The 17238-nt window shown below is 50.0% G+C and overlaps 1 protein-coding gene across 1 annotated transcript in view; it reads right to left on the bottom strand.

The window, feature by feature from the left end:
* tasp1 (taspase, threonine aspartase, 1) overlaps positions 1-17238 on the bottom strand; it is a gene marked incomplete in the record, with an annotated part of 142909 nt that overhangs the window by 14065 nt on the left and 111606 nt on the right. Inside the window, 3 exon segments of the mRNA XM_071391328.1 lie at positions 567-640; positions 5245-5352; positions 12101-12211. Coding sequence (XP_071247429.1) covers positions 567-640; positions 5245-5352; positions 12101-12211 — 293 coding nt within the window.

Below are 17238 nucleotides of genomic sequence, written 5' to 3'. Positions count from 1 at the left end.
CCAGTTCAATTCCTTCTTCTAACAATCACATTTCCCATCTATTGTGCAATTCTACACGTTACACAAAGCTGCTCTGCTCTCTCTCACCTCTATCTCTCCTAACGTACTGAGCAGTTTGTGCAGGACGAGAGGTTGGATGTGGTTCAGGATATTTATTGCAAATCACAACTACTGTGCAGTAACGCACTTTTCCAAAATCTATTCCACCACAAAACCAGATTTTTCCAGAAACACTCATTTGTTTGTTTAATCACATTTTTCTAATTAAAATCTATCAATTCTGGAAACTGTAAAACAACTTTCAACAGATCTGCAGCGAGTCAGTGACAAACTCAAACCACAAGTCATGAAAACAGGAAGGGGAAAAAAATGGGTTCTTGTAAATTATGACTTGTCTTAAATATCTTTTCCATTTGCACTTCTCAATGTAATCCAATGATATTTATTTGAATTAGTTAACATGTCAAACGTATTATTCTTATGAACAGTTTGTAATTATCTTTGTAAAAGTTCAGCAGAGAAACCAGTGACATATGGCTTGTTTGTTTATCGTTATGGAGGCTCACCTTGGCTTTCCCATCCTGGGCAGACATGTAGCCTACACACATACTCTCTGTAGTGTGACTCCACAGGAACTCAACTGGAGGGAAGGGAGAGGGGGAAGGAGAGAGAGAGGGGGAAGGAGAGAGGGGGGAGAGAGAGAGAGAGAGAGAGAGAGAGAGAGAGAGAGAGAGAGAGAGAGAGAGAGAGAGAGAGAGAGAGAGAGAGAGAGAGAGAGAGAGAGAGAGAGAGGGGAGAGAGAGAGAGACAGAGAGAGAGAGAGAGAGAGAGAGAGAGAGAGAGAGAGGGGAGAGCGAGAGAGACAGAGAGAGAGAGAGGGAGAGAGAGGGGGAGAGAAAGACATAAAAAAAGTTGATGAGCGCAGGGTAGACAAAAAGAAGTCTGTTGGTCATTGGGACCAGGAAGTTTGGTCGTTGAGACCAGGAAGTTTGGTCCAGTTTCTCATAAGCTGAGGAGTTACACACATCATAAACTTTATATCCGTCAGACAGAGGAAAAACATTGCACTTTGACAGCTGGCAGGGACAAAGTCTGTGTCCCAAATTACATTTGAGTCATTTATCCAGAGCAACGCACAGTCAGTACATTCATCTTCAGATAGCTAGGAGAGACAACCACATATCACAGTCACAGTCAGTACATTCATCTTCAGATAGCTAGGTGAGACAACCACATATCACAGTCACAGTCAGTACATTCATCTACAGATAGCTAGGTGAGACAACCACATGTCACAGTCACAGTCAGTACATTCATCTACAGATAGCTAGGTGGGACAACCACATTATCACAGTCACAGTTAGTACATTCATCTTCAGATAGCTAGGTGAGACAACCACATGTCACAGTTAGTATATTCATCTTCAGATAGCTAGGTGAGACAACCACATATCACAGTCACAGTCAGTACATTCATCTTCAGATAGCTAGGTGAGACAACCACATATCACAGTCACAGTCAGTACATTCATCTTCAGATAGCTAGGAGAGACAACCACATATCACAGTCACAGTTAGTACATTCACCTTCAGATAGCTGGGTGGGACAACCACATATCACAGTCACAGTCAGTACATTCATCTTCAGATATCTAGGTGGGACAACCACATATCACAGTCATAGTCAGTACATTCATCTTCAGATATCTAGGTGGGACAACCACATATCACAGTCACAGTCAGTACATTCATCTTCAGATATCTAGGTGGGACAACCACATATCACAGTCACAGTCAGTACATTCATCTTCAGATAGCTAGGAGAGACAACCACATATCACAGTCACAGTCAGTACATTCATCTACAGATAGCTAGGTGGGACAACCACATATCACAGTCACAGTTAGTACATTCATCTACAGATAGCTAGGAGAGACAACCACATATCACAGTCAGTACATTAATCTTCAGATAGCTAGGTGGGACAACCACATATCACAGTCACAGTCAGTACATTCATCTTCAGATAGCTAGGTGAGACAACCACATATCACAGTCACAGTCAGTACATTCATCTTCAGATAGCTAGGAGAGACAACCACATATCACAGTCAGTACATTCATCTTCAGATAGCTAGGTGGGACAACCACATATCACAGTCACAGTCAGTACATTCATCTTCAGATAGCTAGGAGAGACAACCACATATCACAGTCACAGTCAGTACATTCATCTTCAGATAGCTAGGTGGGACAACCACATATCACAGTCACAGTCAGTACAGTCATCTACAGATAGCTAGGAGAGACAACCACATATCACAGTCAGTACATTAATCTTCAGATAGCTAGGTGGGACAACCACATATCACAGTCACAGTCAGTACATTCATCTACAGATAGCTAGGTGAGACAACCACATATCACAGTCACAGTCAGTACATTCATCTTCAGATAGCTAGGAGAGACAACCACATATCACAGTCACAGTCAGTACATTCATCTTCAGATAGCTAGGAGAGACAACCACATATCACAGTCACAGTCAGTACATTCATCTTCAGATAGCTAGGTGGGACAACCACATATCACAGTCACAGTCAGTACATTCATCTTCAGATAGCTAGGAGAGACAACCACATATCACAGTCACAGTTAGTGCATTCATCTTCAGATAGCTAGGAGAGACAACCACATATCACAGTCACAGTCAGTGCATTCATCTACAGATAGCTAGGAGAGACAACCACATATCACAGTCATAGTCAGTTCATTCATCTTCAGATAGCTAGGAGAGACAACCACATATCACAGTCATAGTCAGTTCATTCATCTTCAGATAGCTAGGAGAGACAACCACATATCACAGTCATAGTCAGTACATTCATCTACAGATAGCTAGGTGAGACAACCACATATCACAGTCACAGTCAGTACATTCATCTTCAGATAGCTAGGAGAGACAACCACATATCACAGTCACAGTTAGTGTATTCATCTTCAGATAGCTGGGTGGGACAACCACATATCACAGTCACAGTTAGTACATTCATCTTCAGATAGCTAGGTGGGACAACCACATATCACAGTCACAGTTAGTATATTCATCTTCAGATAGCTAGGAGAGACAACCACATATCACAGTTAGTATATTCATCTTCAGATAGCTAGGAGAGACAACCACATATCACAGTCACAGTTAGTGTATTCATCTTCAGATAGCTGGGTGGGACAACCACATGTCACAGTCACAGTCAGTACATTCATCTTCAGATAGCTGGGTGGGACAACCACATATCACAGTCACAGTTAGTACATTCATCTTCAGATAGCTAGGAGAGACAACCACATATATAAACTCTTACCCAGTATAGCCTGGATGTCAGGAGAGGGTTGTGTTATAAACTCTTACCCAGTATAGCCTGGATATCAGGAGAGGGTTGTGTTATAAACTCTTACCCAGTATAGCCTGGATGTCAGGAGAGGGTTGGGTTATAAACTCTTACCCAGTATAGCCTGGATGTCAGGAGAGGGTTGGGTTATAAACTCTTACCCAGTATAGCCTGGATGTCAGGAGAGGGTCGTGTTATAAACTCTTACCCAGTATAGCCTGGATGTCAGGAGAGGGTCGGGTTATAAACTCTTACCCAGTATAGCCTGGATGTCAGGAGAGGGTTGTGTTATAAACTCTTACCCAGTATAGCCTGGATGTCAGGAGAGGGTTGTGTTATAAACTCTTACCCAGTATAGCCTGGATGTCAGGAGAGGGTTGGGTTATAAACTCTTACCCAGTATAGCCTGGATGTCAGGAGAGGGTTGGGTTATAAACTCTTACCCAGTATAGCCTGGATGTCAGGAGAGGGTTGTGTTATAAACTCTTACCCAGTATAGCCTGGATGTCAGGAGAGGGTTGTGTTAAACTCTTACCCAGTATAGCCTGGATGTCAGGAGAGGGTTGTGTTATAAACTCTTACCCAGTATAGCCTGGATGTCAGGAGAGGGTTGGGTTATAAACTCTTACCCAGTATAGCCTGGATGTCAGGGGAGGGTTGTGTTATAAACTCTTACCCAGTATAGCCTAGATGTCAGGAGAGGGTTGGGTTATAAACTCTTACCCAGTATAGCCTGGATGTCAGGAGAGGGTTGGGTTATAAACTCTTACCCAGTATAGCCTGGATGTCAGGAGAGGGTTGGGTTATAAACTCTTACCCAGTATAGCCTGGATATCAGGAGAGGGTCGTGTTATAAACTCTTACCCAGTATAGCCTGGATGTCAGGAGAGGGTCGGGTTATAAACTCTTACCCAGTATAGCCTGGATGTCAGGAGAGGGTTGTGTTATAAACTCTTACCCAGTATAGCCTGGATGTCAGGAGAGGGTTGTGTTATAAACTCTTACCCAGTATAGCCTGGATGTCAGGAGAGGGTTGGGTTATAAACTCTTACCCAGTATAGCCTGGATGTCAGGAGAGGGTTGTGTTATAAACTCTTACCCAGTATAGGCTGGATGTCAGAAGAGGGTTGTGTTATAAACTCTTACCCAGTATAGCCTGGATGTCAGGAGAGGGTTGTGTTATAAACTCTTACCCAGTATAGCCTGGATGTCAGGAGAGGGTTGTGTTATAAACTCTTACCCAGTATAGCCTGGATGTCAGGAGAGGGTTGTGTTATAAACTCTTACCCAGTATAGCCTGGATGTCAGGAGAGGGTTGTGTTATAAACTCTTACCCAGTATAGCCTGGATGTCAGGAGAGGGTTGTGTTATAAACTCTTACCCAGTATAGCCTGGATGTCAGGAGAGGGTTGGGTTATAAACTCTTACCCAGTATAGCCTGGATGTCAGGAGAGGGTTGTGTTATAAACTCTTACCCAGTATAGCCTGGATGTCAGGAGAGGGTTGTGTTATAAACTCTTACCCAGTATAGCCTGGATGTCAGGAGAGGGTTGTGTTATAAACTCTTACCCAGTATAGCCTGGATGTCAGGAGAGGGTTGTGTTATAAACTCTTACCCAGTATAGCCTGGATGTCAGGAGAGGGTTGTGTTATAAACTCTTACCCAGTATAGCCTGGATGTCAGGAGAGGGTTGTGTTATAAACTCTTACCCAGTATAGCCTGGATGTCAGGAGAGGGTTGTGTTATAAACTCTTACCCAGTATAGCCTGGATGTCAGGAGAGGGTTGTGTTATAAACTCTTACCCAGTATAGCCTGGATGTCAGGAGAGGGTTGTGTTATAAACTCTTACCCAGTATAGCCTGGATGTCAGGAGAGGGTTGTGCGTCGGAACACCTGCAGCACCTCAGGACGATGACCCCTCCAAGGACACAGTCCTCACTGGCCAGGAACGGGGAACCTGGAGGAGACAGGGGGGGGGTGTTACCATTCCGTTTACATACCCTAACCAAGTCCTCAATGGAAAGGAACGGGGAACCTGGAGGAGACAGGGTAAGGGGGGGAAGGTTTATATAAAAGTCTATATAACAAATATAAAAATGACAAATTACATTGTTTGGTAACACTTTATTATCTACATAATACATTCATACCATTATGAAATGCATTCAACTGAGCTGAGGGTTGTCTGAGGGTTGTCTAATGTCTATCAGGAATTAAATGGTCTGAATTTCCCATACTATTCCTCTACCCGGTCTGGGACAAAACTACACAACTGCTAGCAAGTATTCTGTGTGTGTGTGTGTGTGTGTGTGTGTGTGTGTGTGTGTGTGTGTGTGTGTGTGTGTGTGTGTGTTAGGGCTGTCCCCGACTAAAAAAAAAATTTAATTGGTCGACCGAGAGTCAACCTGTTCCTTCGACCAAGCGATTGGTTGAAATGTTTACACGTATTTGTCCATATATAGGCAGACACACCCTCTGTGTTTGAATCAAATCCATCACATATGCACTGAGCACACTGATAAAAGGGAAGGGGGGGTACCTAGTCAGTTGTCCAACTGAACGCATTCAACTGAAATGTGTCTTCTGCATTTAACTGAATCAGAGAGGTGAGGAAGGCTGCCTTAATCGACATCCATGTCCTCGGTGCCAGGGGAACAGTGGGTTAACTGCCTTGCTCAGGGGCAGAACGACAGATTTTTACCTTGTCAGCTCAGGGATTTGATCCAGCTACCTTTGAGGTTACTGGCCCAATGCTCCTACCCTCCAGTCTACCGAGTTACGCTCCTACCCTCCGGCCTACCGAGTTACGCTCATACCCTCCAGTCTACCGAGTTACGCTCCTACCCACCGAGTTACGCTCCTACCCTTCGGCCTACCGAGTTACGCTTCTACCCTCCGGGCTACCGAGTTACGCTCCTACCCTCCGGGCTACCGAGTTACGTTCCTACCCTCCGGGCTACCGAGTTACGCTCCGACCCTCCGGGCTACCGAGTTACGCTCCTACCCTCCGGCCTACCGAGTTACGCTCCTACCCTCCAGACTACCGAGTTACCCTCCTACCCACCGAGTTACGCTCCTACCCTTCGGCCTAACGAGTTACGCTCCTACCCTCCGGGCTACCGAGTTACGCTCCTACCCTCCGGGCTACCGAGTTACGTTCCTACCCTCCGGGCTACCGAGTTACGCTCCTACCCTCCAGACTACCGAGTTACCCTCCTACCCACCGAGTTACGCTCCTACCCTTCGGCCTAACGAGTTACGCTCATACCCTCCGGGCTACCGAGTTACGCTCCTACCCTCCGGGCTACCGAGTTACGTTCCTACCCTCCGGGCTACCGAGTTACGCTCCTACCCTCCGGCCTACCGAGTTACGCTCCTACCCTCCGGCCTACCGAGTTACGCTCCTACCCTCCGGGCTACAGAGTTACGCGCCTACCCTCCGTCCTACCGAGTTACGCTCCTACCCTCCGGCCTAACGAGTTACGCTCCTACCCTCCGGCCTAACGAGTTACGCTCCTACCCTCCGGCCTACCGAGTTACGCTCCTACCCTCCGGGCTACAGAGTTACGCTCCTACCCTCCGGGCTACAGAGTTACGCTCCTACCCTCCGGGCTACAGAGTTACCCTCCTACCCACCGAGTTACGCTCCTACCCTTCGGCCTACCGAGTTACGCTCCTACCCTCCGGGCTACCGAGTTACCCTCCTACCCACCGAGTTACGCTCCTACCCTTCGGCCTACCGAGTTACGCTCCTACCCTCCGGGCTACCGAGTTACGCTCCTACCCTCCGGGCTACCGAGTTACGTTCCTACCCTCCGGCCTACCGAGTTACGCGCCTACCCTCCGGGCTACAGAGTTACGCGCCTACCCTCCGGCCTACCGAGTTACCCTCCTACCCTCCAGACTACCGAGTTACCCTTCTACCCTCCAGACTACCGAGTTACCCTCCTACCCACCGAGTTACGCTCCTACCCTCCCGCCTACCGCGTTACCCTCCCGCCTACCGCGTTACCCTCCCGCCTACCGCGTTACCCTCCCGCCTACCGCGTTACCCTCCCGCCTACCGCGTTACCCTCCCGCCTACCGCGTTACCCTCCCGCCTACCGCGTTACCCTCCCGCCTACCGCGTTACCCTCCCGCCTACCGAGTTACCCTCCGGCCTACCGCGTTACCCTCCCGCCTACCGAGTTACCCTCCGGCCTACCGAGTTACGCTCCTACCCTCCGGCCTACCGAGTTACGCTCCTACCCTCCGGGCTACCGAGTTACGTTCCTACCCTCCGGGCTACCGAGTTACGCTCCTACCCTCCAGACTACCGAGTTACCCTCCTACCCACCGAGTTACGCTCCTACCCTTCGGCCTAACGAGTTACGCTCATACCCTCCGGGCTACCGAGTTACGCTCCTACCCTCCGGGCTACCGAGTTACGTTCCTACCCTCCGGGCTACCGAGTTACGCTCCTACCCTCCGGCCTACCGAGTTACGCTCCTACCCTCCGGCCTACCGAGTTACGCTCCTACCCTCCGGGCTACAGAGTTACGCGCCTACCCTCCGTCCTACCGAGTTACGCTCCTACCCTCCGGCCTAACGAGTTACGCTCCTACCCTCCGGCCTACCGAGTTACGCTCCTACCCTCCGGCCTACCGAGTTACGCTCCTACCCTCCGGGCTACAGAGTTACGCTCCTACCCTCCGGGCTACAGAGTTACGCTCCTACCCACCGAGTTACGCTCCTACCCTTCGGCCTACCGAGTTACGCTCCTACCCTCCGGGCTACCGAGTTACCCTCCTACCCACCGAGTTACGCTCCTACCCTTCGGCCTACCGAGTTACGCTCCTACCCTCCGGGCTACCGAGTTACGCTCCTACCCTCCGGGCTACCGAGTTACGTTCCTACCCTCCGGGCTACCGAGTTACGCTCCTACCCTCCGGCCTACCGAGTTACGCGCCTACCCTCCGGGCTACAGAGTTACGCGCCTACCCTCCGGCCTACCGAGTTACCCTCCTACCCTCCAGACTACCGAGTTACCCTTCTACCCTCCAGACTACCGAGTTACCCTCCTACCCACCGAGTTACGCTCCTACCCTCCCGCCTACCGCGTTACCCTCCCGCCTACCGCGTTACCCTCCCGCCTACCGCGTTACCCTCCCTCCTACCGCGTTACCCTCCCGCCTACCGCGTTACCCTCCCGCCTACCGCGTTACCCTCCCGCCTACCGCGTTACCCTCCCGCCTACCGCGTTACCCTCCCGCCTACCGCGTTACCCTCCCGCCTACCGAGTTACCCTCCGGCCTACCGAGTTACCCTCCGGCCTACCGAGTTACCCTCCGGCCTACCGAGTTACGCTCCTACCCTCCGGCTACCGAGTTACGCTCCTACCCTCCGGCTACCGAGTTACGCTCCTACCCTCTGGGCTACCGCGTTACGGCTCAATAAAGAGATAGACAAAGAAGAAAAAAAAGAAAGCGAGTCATTCCAGATATTCTATTTAGAGAGCTTCAATTAAATGGGTTGTGTAAGCTCAGTGAGGGTTGTCTGGCCACATCAAAGACTCATCATCTCTCATCACGAAGGAAAGACTGTGTGTGTGTGTCTGTCTGTGCGTAAGGGTTTATAGAGCTGTGTTAGGTTTAACGAGAGACTTCAGAGACAACAACAGGACAGTTAGATCATCACTCTTCCAACTGTCTAGAGCACTATTCTTTAACATAGGGCACTATTCTTTACCAGAGGGCACTATTCTTTACCAGAGGGCACTATTCTTTACCAGAGGGCACTATTCTTTACCAGAGGGCACTATTCTTTACCAGAGGGCACTATTCTTTACCAGAGGGCACTATTCTTTACCAGAGGGGCACTATTCTTTACCAGAGGGCACTATTCCTTACCAGAGGGCACTATTCTTTACCAGAGGGCACTATTCTTTACTAGAGGGCACTATTCTTTCCCTGGTTAGAGCTCCGTGGGCCCTGGTTAGAGCTCCGTGGGCCCTGGTTAGAGCTCCGTGGGCCCTGGTTAGATCCCCGTGGGCCCTGGTTAGATCCCCGTGGGCCCTGGTTAGATCCCCGTGGGCCCTGGTTAGATCCCCGTGGGCCCTGGTTAGAGCTCCGTGAGCCCTGGTTAGAGCTCCGTGGGCCCTGGTTAGAGCTCCGTGGGCCCTGGTTAGAGCTCCGTGGGCCCTGGTTAGAGACCCGTGGGCCCTGGTTAGATCCCCGTGGGCCCTGGTTAGAGCTCCGTGGGCCCTGGTTAGATCCCCGTGGGCCCTGGTTAGATCCCCGTGGGCCCTGGTTAGAGCTCCGTGGGCCCTGGTTAGAGCTCCGTGGGCCCTGGTTAGAGACCCGTGGGTCCTGGTTAGAGCCCCGTGGGTCCTGGTTAGAGCCCCGTGGGCCCTGGTTAGAGCCCCGTGGGCCCTGGTTAGAGCCCCGTGGGCCCTGGTTAGAGCCCCGTGGGCCCTGGTTAGAGCCCCGTGAGCCCTGGTTAGATCCCCGTGGGCCCTGGTTAGATCCCCGTGGGCCCTGGTTAGATCCCCGTGGGCCCTGGTTAGATCCCCGTGGGCCCTGGTTAGATCCCCGTGAGCCCTGGTTAGAGCCCCGTGAGCCCTGGTTAGAGCCCCGTGAGCCCTGGTTAGATCCCCGTGAGCCCTGGTTAGATCTCCGTGGGCCCTGGTTAGATCTCCGTGGGCCCTGGTTAGAGCTCCGTGGGCCCTGGTTAGATCCCCGTGGGCCCTGGTTAGATCCCCGTGGGCCCTGGTTAGAGCTCCGTGGGCCCTGGTTAGAGCTCCGTGGGCCCTGGTTAGATCCCCGTGGGCCCTGGTTAGATCCCCGTGGGCCATGGTTAGATCCCCGTGGGCCATGGTTAGATCCCCGTGGGCCCTGGTTAGAGCTCCGTGGGCCCTGGTTAGATCCCCGTGGGCCCTGGTTATATCCCCGTGGGCCCTGGTTAGAGCTCCGTGGGCCCTGGTTAGAGCTCCGTGGGCCCTGGTTAGATCCCCGTGGGCCCTGGTTAGATCCCCGTGGGCCCTGGTTAGAGCTCCGTGGGCCCTGGTTAGATCTCCGTGGGCCCTGGTTATATCCCCGTGGGTCTTGGTTAGATCCCCGTGGGCCCTGGTTAGATCCCCGTGAGCCCTGGTTAGATCCCCGTGAGCCCTGGTTAGATCCCCGTGAGCCCTGGTTAGATCCCCGTGAGCCCTGGTTAGATCCCCGTGAGCCCTGGTTAGATCTCCGTGAGCCCTGGTTATATCCCCGTGGGCCCTGGTTATATCCCCGTGGGCCCTGGTTAGATCCCCGTGGGCCCTGGTTAGATCCCCGTGGGCCCTGGTTAGATCCCCGTGGGCCCTGGTTAGATCCCCGTGAGCCCTGGTTAGATCCCCGTGAGCCCTGGTTAGATCCCCATGGGCCCTGGTTATATCCCAATGGGCCCTGGTTAGATCCCCGTGAGCCCTGGTTATATCCCTGTGAGCCCTGGTTAGATCCCCGTGGGTCTTGGTCATAAGTAGTATCCTAAATAGGCAATAGCGTGCCATATGGGGCGCAGTTGAAGTGTTTCAGAGATGTCTCAGAACTATCGGACTGTTACAGACTTCTAAAAAGGAAGAAGACCAGACCAAAACCACCAAATGATTCCACATTTTCTCGCCCTGTTCTCTCTTCTCTGTTCAACTCTAACGGTCACTTCCTCTCATAGACCCAGAAAGAAAGAGAGACAGAAAGACAGAGAGAGAGCGAGAGACAGAAAGACAGAGAGAGAGAGAGACAGAGAGAGAGAGAGACAGAGAGAGAGAGAGAGAGAGAGAGAGAGAGAGAGAGAGAGAGACAGAGAGACAGAGACAGAGAGACAGAGAGACAGAGAGACAGAGAGACAGAGAGACAGAGAGACAGAGAGAGAGAGAGAGACACAGAGAGAGAGAGAGAGAGAGAGAGAGACAGAGAGAGAGAGAGAGAGAGAGAGAGAGAGAGAGAGAGATACAGAGAGAGAGAGAGAGAGAGAGAGAGAGAGATACAGAGAGACAGAGAGAGAGAGATACAGAGAGAGAGAGAGAGAGAGAGAGAGAGAGAGAGAGAGAGAGAGAGAGATACAGAGAGACAGAGAGAGAGACAGAGAGATACAGAGAGACAGAGAGAGAGACAGAGAGATACAGAGAGAGAGAGACAGAGAGAGAGAGATACAGAGAGAGAGAGAGAGAGAGAGAGAGAGAGATACAGAGAGACAGAGAGAGAGAGAGAGAGAGATACAGAGAGACAGAGAGAGAGAGATACAGAGAGAGAGAGAGAGAGAGAGAGAGAGAGAGATACAGAGAGACAGAGAGAGAGACAGAGAGATACAGAGAGAGAGAGACAGAGAGAGAGATACATAGAGACAGAGAGACAGAGAGAGCCCAACAAAGTTAAAAAGCCTTATTCAACACTGACCACTTCTGAAAATACAGAAATAGCCCCAACACCATCATCAAAATTAACTGTCAACAAAATATTGATGTGGCCATGAAAATAAGGACAGCTGTCTGTCGAATGTACGAGCCGTTAGCAGGGGTGAACAGAAGTCACCAAGAAGCGGTCAGCTTGGATCTCTTTGTTGTCACCGTTTTAGCCAATTAATGCTTTTTCACTTCAGTCTTTTGTCTCCTCCGTGCTAAACTGAGACGTGTCTCTCCGTACACACATGCTTGGCTGAAACGGACAGTGTGTGTGTGTGTGTGTGTTACTTACTGATGAACTTGTTCTGCATAGCCTCCAGCAGCGCCTGGTGAGCATCTTCACACTGCATGGCAGAAGAACACTCCCTAGCTAGCATGGTTCGTATTAGATGTTCCCCACAACCTACGCAGACAGACACACACACACACACACACACACACACACACACACACACACACACACACACACACACACACACGGGAAGACAGGAGGGGAAGACAGGGGGGAGATGCTTATCAATGTATGGGTTATGTATGAGTTATGTATGAGTTATGTATGAGTTATGTATGAGTTATGTATGGGTTGGGTTATGTATGGGTTATGTATGGGTTATGTATGGTCATCCTCTAATCCAAGATGGCGTAGGAGTCGGATGTGTCTTTGTCCTGTCTTGTCCCGTGTAAATAGTATTCGTATTTTTCGTATACATTTCGTATACATTTCGTATTTATTTTAATTTCACTTTCCATCTAGGAACTGAATATACATTCCTACATTCCGCCTCACCCAATGTGGTACGGACCTGCTATTTTTTTTATATACTTTAGAACCGTAACCCCAATCAGAAGCTAGCCAGATAACTAGCTACTAGCTAGTAGTCAGTTAGCCACTGCTGCGGTCTTCGCCCTTAACTCGGACACAGCCAGCTTCAATACCGGGCCAATACCTGCCAGTCTGCAAGCGCGATATCAACCCAGAGCATATAGGACTGCTTTTTCTCTACCACATCACCGGATTCCTGACGCAAGCTCTGGACAATTACACCGTATTATCACAGCTAGCTAGCTGCAACCGAGTGGCTACTACTGGCTAACACCTCTGTCCCGAAGCAAGCACCAGTTAGCCTTGAGCTAGCCTCGAGCTAGGCCCATCTGCCGGCTAGCCGAAGAGGTCTACCAGCTAGCGCAGTTAGCGCCACTGCCACGAAGCTAGCACCAGTTAGCAAACACAATTCTACAATTCACAACCTCTCTTTCGCCATTCGGCTTGGATTCTCTGGATTCTCTGTCGACACGACCACGTCTGAGCAGACCCCCTCCGTCTGAGCAGACCACCCCCCGGGCTACTAACTTTAAACGCCGCGTGCTAGCTTAGTGGAGGCCTCTCTGCTCCATCTACGGCTGCCCCCTGGACACTATGATCACTTGGCTACATAGCTGATGCATGCTTGACTGTCCATTAATTCACGGTACTCCATTCTGTTTATTTGTGTTTTATCTGTCGGCTCTGTGCTTTAACTCAGGATCTGTGTGTAGTTAATCCGACCCTCTCTGCCTAGTCGTCGCCATTTTTACCTGTTGTTGGTGTGTTAGACTAGCACCCTGTTATTGCTGCTGTTATCTTACCTGTTGTTTTAGCTAGCTCTCCCAATCAAGACCTGCAATCACTTTATGCCTTATTGTATGTCTCTCTCAAATATCAATATGCCTTGCATACTGTTGTTCAGGCTAGCTATCATTATCATTGTTTTGGTTTGCAATGGACCCTGTAGTTCCACTCTCCGTACCTCTGATACCCCTTTTGTCCCACCCCCCACACATGCGGTGACCTCACCCATTGAGACCAGCATGTCCAGAGATACAACCTCTCTTATCATCACCCAGTGCCTGGGCCTGCCTCCGCTGTACCCGCGCCCCTCCATACCCCTGTCTGCACATTATGCCCAGAATCTATTCTACCACGCCCATAAATCTGCTCCTTTTATTCTTTGTCCCCAACGCTCTAGGCGACCAGTTTTGATAGCCTTTAGCCGCACCCTCATCCTACTACTCCTCTGTTCCTCGGGTGATGTGGAGGTAAACCCAGGCCCTGCATGTCCCCAGTCACCCTCATTTGTTGACTTCTGTGATCGAAAAAGCCTTGGCCTCATGCATGTCAACATCAGAAGCCTCCTCCCTAAGTTTGCCTTACTCACCGCTTTAGCACACTCTGCCAATCCTGATGTCCTTGCCGTGTCCGAATCCTGGTTTAGGAAGGCCACCAAAAATTCTGAGATTTCCATACCCAACTATAACACTTTCCGTCAAGATAGAACTGCCAAAGGGGGAGGAGTTGCAATCTACTGCAGAGATAGCCTGCAAAGTTCTGTCATACTTTCCAGGTCTATGCCCAAACAGTTCGAACTTCTAATTTTAAAAATTAATCTCTCCAGAAATAAGTCTCTCACTGTTGCCGCCTGCTACCGACCCCCCTCAGCTCCCAGCTGTGCCCTGGACACCATCTGTGAATTGATCGCTCCCCATCTAGCTTCAGAGTTTGTTCCGTTAGGTGACCTAAACTGGGATATGCTTAACACCCCGGCAGTCCTACAATCCAAGCTTGATGCCCTCAATCTCACACAAATCATCAAGGAACCCACCAGGTACAACCCCAAATCCGTAAACATGGGCACCCTAATAGACATTATCCTGACCAACCTGCCCTCCAAATACACCTCTGCTGTCTTCAATCAAGATCTCAGCGATCACTGCCTCATTGCCTGTATCCGCCACGGGTCCGCGGTCAAACGACCACCCCTCATCACTGTCAAACGCTCCCTAAAACACTTCTGCGAGCAGGCCTTTCTAATCGACCTGGCCCGGGTACCCTGGAAGGATATTGACCTCATCCCGTCAGTTGAGGATGCCTGGTCATTCTTTAAATGTTACTTCCTCACCATATTAGACAAGCATGCTCCGTTCAAAAAATGCAGAACCAAGAACAGATATAGCCCTTGGTTCACTCCAGACCTGACTGCCCTCGACCAGCACAAAAACATCCTGTGGCGAACTGCAATAGCATCGAAGAGCCCCCGCGATATGCAACTGTTCAGGGAAGTCAGGAACCAATACACGCAGTCAGTCAGGAAAGCAAAGGCCAGCTTTTTCAAGCAGAAATTCGCATCCTGTAGCTCTAACTCCAAAAAGTTCTGGGATACTGTAAAGTCCATGGAGAACAAGAGCACCTCCTCCCAGCTGCCCACTGCACTGAAGCTAGGTAACACGGTCACCACCGATAAATCCGTGATAATCGAAGACTTCAACAAGCATTTCTCAATGGCTGGCCATGCCTTCCTCCTGGCGACTCCAACCTTGGCCAACAGCCCCGCCCCCCCCGCTGCTACTCGCCCAAGCCTCCCCAGCTTCTCCTTTACCCAAATCCAGATAGCAGATGTTCTGAAAGAGCTGGAAAACCTGGACCCATACAAATCAGCTGGGCTTGACAATCTGGACCCCCTATTTCTGAAACTGTCCGCCGCCATTGTCGCACCCCCTATTACCAGCCTGTTCAACCTCTCCTTCGTATCATCTGAGATCCCCAAGGATTGGAAAGCTGCCGCGGTCATCCCCCTCTTCAAAGGGGGAGACACCCTGGACCCAAACTGTTACAGACCTATATCCATCCTGCCCTGCCTATCTAAGGTCTTCGAAAGCCAAGTCAACAAACAGATCACTGACCATCTCGAATCCCACCGTACCTTCTCCGCTGTGCAATCCGGTTTCCGAGCCGGTCATGGGTGCACCTCAGCCACGCTCAAGGTACTAAACGATATCATAACCGCCATCGATAAAAGACATTACTGTGCAGCCGTCTTCATCGACCTGGCCAAGGCTTTCGACTCTGTCAATCACCATATTCTTATCGGCAGACTCAGTAGCCTCGGTTTTTCTAATGACTGCCTTGCCTGGTTCACCAACTACTTTGCAGACAGAGTTCAGTGTGTCAAATCAGAGGGCATGTTGTCCGGACCTCTGGCAGTCTCTATGGGGGTACCACAGGGTTCAATTCTCGGGCCGACTCTTTTCTCTGTATACATCAATGATGTTGCTCTTGCTGCGGGCGATTCCCTGATCCACCTCTACGCAGACGACACCATTCTATATACTTCCGGCCCTTCCTTGGACACTGTGCTATCTAACCTCCAAACGAGCTTCAATGCCATACAACACTCCTTCCGTGGCCTCCAACTGCTCACGCTATTTTTCCCTAAGTGAAAACTCTGCACCCTATCCTAGAGAAGTTAAACGCTAGTAAAACCAAATGCATGCTTTTCAACCGTTCGCTGCCTGCACCCGCACGCCCGACTAGCATCACCACCCTGGACGGTTCCGACCTAGAATATGTGGACATCTATAAGTACCTAGGTGTCTGGCTAGACTGCAAACTCTCCTTCCAGACTCATATCAAACATCTCCAATCCAAAATCAAATCAAGAATCGGCTTTCTATTCCGCAACAAAGCCTCCTTCACTCACGCCGCCAAACTTACCCTAGTAAAACTGACTATCCTACCGATCCTCGACTTCGGCGATGTCATCTACAAAATAGCTTCCAACACTCTACTCAGCAAACTGGATGCAGTTTATCACAGTGCCATTCGTTTTGTTACTAAAGCACCTTATACGACCCACCACTGCGACCTGTATGCCCTAGTCGGCTGGCCCTCGCTACATGTTCGTCGTCAGACCCACTGGCTCCAGGTCATCTACAAGGCTATGCTAGGTAAAGTGCCGCCTTATCTCAGTTCACTGGTCACGATGGCTACACCCACCCGCAGCACGCGCTCCAGCAGGTGTATCTCACTGATCATCCCTAAAGCTAAAACCTCATTTGGACGCCTTTCCTTCCAGTTCTCTGCTGCCTGCGACTGGAACGAATTGCAAAAATCTCTGAAGTTGGAGACTTTTATCTCCCTCAACAACTTTAAAAATCTGCTATCCGAGCAGCTAACCGATCGCTGCAGCTGTACATAGTCCATCTGTAAACTACCCACCCAATTTACCTACCTCACCCCCCATACTGCTTTTATTTATTTACTTTTCTGCTCTTTTGCACACCAGTATCTCTTCCTGCACATGATCATCTGATGATTTATCACTCCAGTGTTAATCTGCTAAATTGTAATTATTCGATTTATTGCCTACCTCATGCCTTTTGCACACATTGTATATAGATTCTCTTTCTTTCTACCATGTTATTGACTTGTTTATTGTTTACTCCATGTGTAACTCTGTGTTGTCTGTTCACACTGCTATGCTTTATCTTGGCCAGGTCGCAGTTGCAAATGAGAACTTGTTCTCAACTAGCCTACCTGGTTAAATAAAGGTGAAATAAAAAAATAAAATAAATGTATGGGTTGGGTTATGTATGGGTTATGTATGGGTTATGTAT

Source organism: Salvelinus alpinus, chromosome 3, assembly GCF_045679555.1.
Source record: "Salvelinus alpinus chromosome 3, SLU_Salpinus.1, whole genome shotgun sequence".
Taxonomy (NCBI): Eukaryota; Metazoa; Chordata; class Actinopteri; order Salmoniformes; family Salmonidae; genus Salvelinus; species Salvelinus alpinus.
The sequence above is the reverse complement of the archived record's forward strand: the minus strand, read 5'-3'. Positions and strand labels throughout refer to the sequence as shown.